Genomic DNA, 7,721 nt, shown 5'->3' with positions numbered 1-7,721 from the left:
GGAAGATGTAGGGGAAGGAAAACTAAGCAAAAGACAGACAGAATGAAAAATGGGAGCGAGAGGGAGAGGGAAAGAGTATGTGTGAGAGAGAGAGATAGAGTGAAAGAGAGGGTAGGAGAAAGGGATAGCAAGTATGGAAGAAAGCGAAACAGAGAGAAGGCAAGAGTGAGTGAAAGAGTAAGAGAGGTATAGGGAATGTTAGAGAAAGAGAGAAAAAGAGAAGGCGAGAGTGAGGGAAAGAATAAGAGAGGTATAGGGAATGTGAAAGAACGTGATAAAGAGAGAAGGCGCGAGTGAAGGAAAGAGTAAGAGATGTATAGGGAGTGTGAGAGAAAGAGAGAAAGAGAGAAGACGAGAATAGGAAATGTTGTAAAGCACAAACTATCGTCACATTCTATGAACATCATCGACCGACTTTTAGAGAATAAACGTGTCAAACAACGTAACTAACGAATCAAAAAAACATTCAAACTACCTCCGGCAACACTTGAAAGCTAAATTGATATAAACGTACTGGTATCAGGAGTGTATAATATAAATCTATATTATTGATCCATGTTATAGATCTATAATATACACGCCTGCTGGTATCATAAACTACGGGCCCGTAGTTGTTATAACTTACTTAACGTACATTACTAACTTGCTAACTTGAATATATAGGTTCTATAGATGACGGATTTACATTACTAACTTGCTAACCTGAATATATATGGACGGACGGACGGACGGACGGACGGACGGACGGACGGACGGACGGACGGACGGACGGACAGACGGACGGACGGACGGACGGACGGACGGACGGACAAACAGACAGACAGACAGACGGACAAACAGACAGACAGACAGACGGACAAACAGACAAACAGACCGCCAGACAGACCATATAGTTAGATCTGTGTTCGCGCATGCCCAGTATCTGTCAAAACTATTTTATTGAAATTGTGCATTAACGCCAGATAGCGCATACGCACGAATCGTTTGCTATGCAAAATTTTCAATCAAAACAGCATCACCTAGGAACAGAAGACAATAGATTCCCTAGGGGTTTTTGGAGAAAATAAAATATATGACAGTTTAATGTAAATAACCCGAAAGTAAATGTTATAAATAATGGAACGAAATTATGCATTCAGTCTAATCTTCTGATCATACATGTGGATTATTTCTTTTTTATTGCGCGCGAAAAAAAATTACGGAAGAGAGAGTTAGAAAGAGGGGAGAGGAAGATGCAGAGAGAGAGAGAAGGAAGACAGAGAGTGAGAGAGAGAGAGAGAGAGCGAGAGAGAGAGAGAGAGAGAGAGAGAGAGAGAGAGAGAGAGAGAGAGAGCCATTGACTACACAAACTACCAAACACTGAATGATTACTATAAGTATTAGAATATAATATATACTATACGTATAATATATAGTACGTATATACGTACTACGTAGTATAATATACTAGCAAAGTACCCGTCCTTCAGACGGTGGGAATTCATGAATGAGTGTATTAGTGTTGTAGCTGACCTAAGGATCAAGGGCTTCTTTGTAAAGTATGTTTTTGGTCTTCGTGTGCTGTGTGTGAATGAACATTGCCTTGGGTTTGCCTACTTGTGAGAGGGCAACATAGAGCATGCCATGGAAGAAGACAGGTGTGGTCAGGCCCGCCCAAGCCGGTGGTAGTGAAAGTCTATGGTAGTGATGCTCACGGGTGCGGGCATATGCTGTGAATGTAGAGATCTCAGCGAAAGATTTAGCACGTAAGAAGTCAACGTAAAGTTGGCCATGAGAGAAGACGGGTTTTGGGAAGAAAAATCCCCAGCTTCTTGAAAGTTTGACCTTGCGCTTTATTGATGGTGATGCAGTAAGCCAAGCGAATAGGGAACTGGCGACGTTGAAGTGTAAATGATAGCTTGACATCGGATGGAGCTAATATTATCCTGGGTGGTCTTTGTCCACTGCGAGGGCCGGTGAGTATTTCTGCATCAAGTACGTGTGTGTGAAGTCTATGGATTTTGAGTCTAGTACCATTGCAGAGTCATTCTCGAATATTTAGATTTAGTTTTTAGTGGAATCTCTCTAGACGAGTTTCATAAAAGAGACTAAATATTATTGGATAGTTATATATGATATAATATATATATATATATGATAATATATATATATATATAGACTATATATATATATATTATCATAGCGTCACAGCACACTCGTAGCGGCAAGTGCGGGAGCGTTCGGCGTTAGTTTTTACATAGGTTTTTATTGAAGAGAAATGATATTACAGGGTGAGCGCCAACAGTGGAACTATAATCAGAGGGTACGGTAGTAGCGCGCCTATTTGTGAATGTGTGTCATATTATTTTCAGTTTTTATTGACTCTGTCACAAGCTGCCTGTGCTTCGATACACGGTATGCCTATTTTTAGCCAGTGTTAAATTAAAACGGCCTTCAAATTCACCCCCCCCCCCCTCCGCCCCCCCCCCCCCTATTTTATACCTGTTTCATCATTGCAAAAGTGCGCCAATATTACTCTATGAGTAGCAGTGGTGATTGCATCGTTTACTAGTCAAATGCAATTTCAAAACATGCCGACGCAGATTCCAGAACATCAGCCTCCACAGCGCGAAAGCTGTCAACAACACGGTACTACATGCGTAAATGAGGTAGTGACGTCGAGTCGCCATATACCGGTTATGCGTATCGGTACACCATGTTACAATAAACGCTTCAAATTCAACTTTTATCGATGTTTTCATCGTTGAAAAAGTGCGCCAATATTAACTCTATTGAGTCTAGTAATGCTCGTTTACAGTCAAAGCGAATTTCAAAGTCATGGCAGCAGATTCAGAGAACATAGGCTAACAAAAAATGGCCTGTTCCCATTTTATAGTATAGATTACTACGACTATACTACAGCGTATATATATACACAAGACTCCACCTATTTAGTCCATATAGTAGGCGCTAAACTCTTTTTACTCGCAGGCTGGCCCGCCACGTTAGCAGTTCAAAGCGAGCCAACATTATTGCCATCACTCTCTCTCTTTTCTCACTCCTCGCGCTCTCTCGTTTGCCGTTTAGTACCAAATATAGCTGACGCCATCTATCGCTCAAGAAAGTGCGCTAGCGCTCGCTAGAAGCAGTGGACTAAAGCAGTGAAGCCATTGTTTTGCCCTGGTTTGCAGCCAGACGACACCGATGCCGTGACGCACTAACGAGCTGGACTGCAAATTATATGCTGTGGTTAATAGAAGTTGGCAAATCGCAAATTCGCCGTAAATGCATTTCAATATTTCATGTTCCTCTTGCATATTCGTGCGCGTGTTTTGCCTGACATCGAGCACGCTGTTAGTTAGTTCGATTACAGGAATGTTGAGATTGAGAATATGTCGTCATCGTGTGATGAATGAAGTCGCAAATTACAGAATGGGGAACGGCGGGCGTGTATGTTGGTGTGTGGTGTAGTGACCGTGTGTGCATGGCAGGCATCGTGCGTGCGTGCTTGCGTGCGTTCGCTGGCGTTTGTGTTTGCATTTGTGTGCGTGCGTGCTAGTGCTGTATATGTGTTCTGTGTTCGCATTTGTGTGACGTGCGTGCTGCTGGATATATTGTGTTTGATGTTTGATTTGTCGTGCAGTCCGTGCGTGCTCGGTATATATGTTGCGTTTGCCATGTGTTGCTGTGCGTGCGTGCCTGGTATATTGTGTTTGTGTTGCATTGTGTGCGTTGCGTGCGTGCTGGTTATATCGTGTTTGTCGTTTGCATTTGTTGTGCGTGCGTGCGTGCTGCGTATATGTGTTCTGGTGTTGCATTTGGTGTCGCGTGCCGTGCCGTGCTGTATATTGTGGTTTTGTGTTTCATTTGTGTGCGTGCTGGCGTGCTGTATGTGTGTTTGTGTGGTTTGATGTGACCTGATGTGCCTGTTGCTGCTGTGCTGTGTGCGCGTGTGTTGTGCGGTGCTGTGGATTGTGTGTGGCTGTTGTGTGTGTGTGTGTGTGTGTTGTGTGGTGTGGGCTGGAGTTGTGTGGCGCCGTTTCTTATGATGTGTGTGTGACGACTGTGTGTTGTGTGTGCTTGTGTTGTGTGTGTGTGCATGTGCGTGTGTGGTGGGATAATGTGTGCACATGCGTGTGTGAATGTCTATCGTTATGAGTGTCGGTACATTTCATTCAGTAACGGGATAATATATCAAACCGTTAGTGTGATTATTAATTAGCCTGCAATCTCCAGACACCGGATATATTGCGTGCTGCTACACATGCACACGATTTCCCCTCGCCTCCTATTTCGCCTCCTCATCTTCCTCCTCCTCCTCCTCCTCCTCCTCCTCCTTCTTCTTCTTCTTCTTCTTCTTCTCCTCCTCCTCTTCCTCCTCCTCAGCAACTCAATAAACGAGTTAAGCGTACAATAGCGTACAATCCGCAGCATCTTCATCAACAGCCTTCAATGTGCATCCCCCGCGGGGCGATGCATTACCCTGCTCATGCTCGCGCATGTACAGCGATCCCGCCCACCGCACGCACCGGCATCCGCGCACGCAGGGTAGAATCATCGTGGATACCAGCGCATCGGTCAGGATCTCGCGTTGACGTCTTAAGACGCTTTAGGTCACCCGCGTTTTCTGAGCTTCCATGTTTGAGAGCATCAGCTGGGAGCATCAGTGACGACGCTGGTACACACACGCGTCGAGGCTCGGGCCACGCTAGTATCTCTACATCGCTGCGCCAGAGAGGCAATTAGTGCATCAGCGAACACGATACCTTGGGCTTCCTCCTCTTCGGAGCAGCAGCATCCGTTCACGCAGTGGGCGAGAGAGAGAGAGGCGAGAGGAAGAAAGAGAGGCGAGGAGGGAGAGAAAGAGAGAGAGCGGAAGCGAGAGAGAGAGAGAGAGAGAGAGAAGGAGAGAGAGGAAGAGAGAGCGAGAGAGAGAAAGGCGGGCAGAGAGATAGGCGAGATAGGAAGAGAGAGAGAGAGAGAGGAAGAGAGAGAGAGAGAGGGGAAGAAAGAGAGGCGAGGAGAGAGAGAAAGAGAGAGAGAGCGGAAGAGAAAGGGCGAGGAAGAGAGAGAGCGGAAGAGAGAGGGAGAGGAAGAGAAATAGAGGAAGAGAGAGAGAGAGAGAGAGAGAGAGAGAGAGAGAGAGAGAGAGAGAGAGAGAGAGAGAGAGGAAGAGAGAGAGCGTGTGCGAGAGAGATGAGAGCCGCTCTGCATGCTACTGATTCAATAGTGGCGTGAAGCGCACATCCGGCAACGTTATCCTCTCTCTCTCTCTCTCTCTCTCTCTCTCTCTCTCTCTCTCTCTCGCCATCTCGCAGCATCGCTGAGACGCAATCTCTAACGACGTGCTGGGATTACAGGCTTCGATTCTTCGTGAGTTTAGTCCTTATTGTTGGCGACACAACACGACTGATATCAGTGTGTGTGTGTCTGAGACTGATATATACGCGTGTGTGTCTGTCTGGGATTGATATACGCGTGTGTCTGCGTGTTCGTGTCGTCGGTCGGTCGGCCAGCCATCAGCGCATCAGGATGAGGAATGTGAAGATGACGTCGACGTTTTTAGTGTTTCTCAGCGTCTTCCTCAGCATCCCTTGCTCCAGCGGCCGTCAGAAACAACAAGTCAGAATCGGTAAGTCACAAAATCTAGCGTAAAAATCCAAGACGAAATCAAAGCTAACGTATAGTTCCACGCGAGATGCCCGCCTTGGAAGATTGTTTATCTATGATTATGACACATCGTACGTGATATAGTTACAAGGCGATTACGTATCTCTGTGTCCTCATTACTCGCGTGGACGCAGAAGGTCTCTATAATAAGGGCTATAGCATTAATCTAACAACCTAATCTGAACCTAATCCATCCTAACGACGACGATGATGACGATGCGCTGAAAGATGTGTATCGTACAACGCGAGTCTCAGATATTGAAGCCTAAAACACGCGCGTTAGAGACGTAACCTAAGACCCATGAGCTGAAAGCATGTACATCCATTCGTTGTTGTTACTCCGTGTAAAGCCATTGCGTGCAGAAAAAACCCGTGTACGTAACCAATTATACTTGGATGAACGCGATATAGCTACACGATGTTTTTATCACACGCTGTCAGCATTAGTTGATACGCGATGCTGTCCGTAATGTGCTACCTACGCGGTGAAGCCATAATGCACCTGCTTCCGCCCGCTTCGCGTTGAGTCGTTTGCTCCCCCCCCCTCCCATCTACTGAAGACGAGAGTGAGGAGATAGATGTAGTGTATGTGCGGGAGGGAACATCGTATGTAAACGTCCATATGCGCACCTTCTGGGCTGACCGTGTAGTATGGGTGTATAGTATACAGCGAAGTAGGCAAATGTGTCGGCCCGATTTTTTCCGGAGTTTCGCATATTGACTTCATGTGGTGTTACAGCTTTACTACTGTATGTGCAGCGTGCGTGTTCTCTCCCTCTCCCCCTCCCTCTCCCCTCCCCTTCTCCGTGGGCGCAGCTGGCTGTGTTGTGACGAGCTGTAAGAAAGGGTGATTATTTTGATAAGGCGGCACCGTTACGGCGAGGGCGGCATCCCGGCGGAGTCGTGTTTTGTAAACTCCTGCGAGCTTGCCCGCCTCACTGCCGACGTTTCGCGGAGAACGATCAACGCAGACGATAGCAAACACTTTATTGATGGCGATGACGTAAGAAAAACGTGATTGCGAGATTAATATGCACGCTGCTGCGTTCTGAGCATTACTGCTACTCGAGCGAAAATGCCGTGTAACTGTAACTGTAACTGTAACTGTAACTGATGCATTGAAACTATTATTGACTGACGAGAGGAATGTCGTGACGCTGAATCTAGTCATCACGGTGAATAAACACACTGTGACTGTGGGTATTACATTGTAACTAATTAGGTGTTAGATTAAAATTAGTTTCTCTTGAGATTGAATTCAGTGTAACTGTGTCTGTTACATTCAGATTATTCTTCCCTAAGACGTAATTTAATGTGACTCTAAATGTTACACTCAAACTAGACCTCCATCGGCACAAATATATTGTAACTATGAACTTTATATTCAAATTAATCAAATAACAATGTAACTGTGAATATTGCACTTAAATTATTACACCCCCCCCCCCTCTAGAATGAATACGATGCCATGGAACCGTAGACGTTGTATGCAAATCCGTACCGTACCGTACCGTAGCGTACCGTAGACGTTGTATGCAAATCATTGTTAAATTTAGACGAATGTACCGTTACAATAAAACTTAGGATTCAGCATTATTATTCAGAATTAACTATTTCTACCCGCAACTGAATGAATGTTTTATTCGCACTGTTACCGCTCACAGCCAAGGAATCACTAGTTACCGTATATATAAGCCCGCCCAGACTTGACGTCACGCGACGACGACGTTCCCATGGCGACGTCTCGCGTCATTGCAGATCACGCTGCCGTGGTAACACGACGTGACGCAACAGACGACGACGGACGCCACGTGTAACGTCGGCTCAGAGCGTCGGCTGGAATAGCTGAAACGAAAATAGCGAGAAATTCCCCGATGGAACGATTATAGCGAGACGGTAGCCTGTACGTGAGACGAACGTACGACCGACAGACCGACCGACCAACCGCCCGTCCAACCGACCGACCGACCGACCGACCGACCGACCGACCGACCGACCGACCGACCGACCGACCGACCGACCGACCGACCGACCGACCGACCGACCGACCGACCGCCCGTCTGCCGACCCAC

The 7,721-nt window shown here is 46.3% G+C and overlaps 1 protein-coding gene across 1 annotated transcript in view; it reads left to right on the top strand.

The window, feature by feature from the left end:
- Positions 1-5,137: 5,137 nt before the first annotated feature.
- LOC106812294 (glutamate receptor ionotropic, kainate 3-like) overlaps positions 5,138-7,721 on the top strand; it is a 29,016-nt gene continuing 26,432 nt past the window's right edge. The window contains 1 exon segment of the mRNA XM_014816131.1: positions 5,138-5,611. Coding sequence (XP_014671617.1) covers positions 5,512-5,611 — 100 coding nt within the window. The 5' untranslated portion in view covers positions 5,138-5,511.

This window comes from Priapulus caudatus, unplaced genomic scaffold (assembly GCF_000485595.1).
Source record: "Priapulus caudatus unplaced genomic scaffold, Priapulus_caudatus-5.0.1 Scaffold631, whole genome shotgun sequence".
NCBI lineage: Eukaryota > Metazoa > Priapulida > Priapulimorpha > Priapulimorphida > Priapulidae > Priapulus > Priapulus caudatus.
This window is presented reverse-complemented; position numbering and strand designations above follow the sequence as displayed.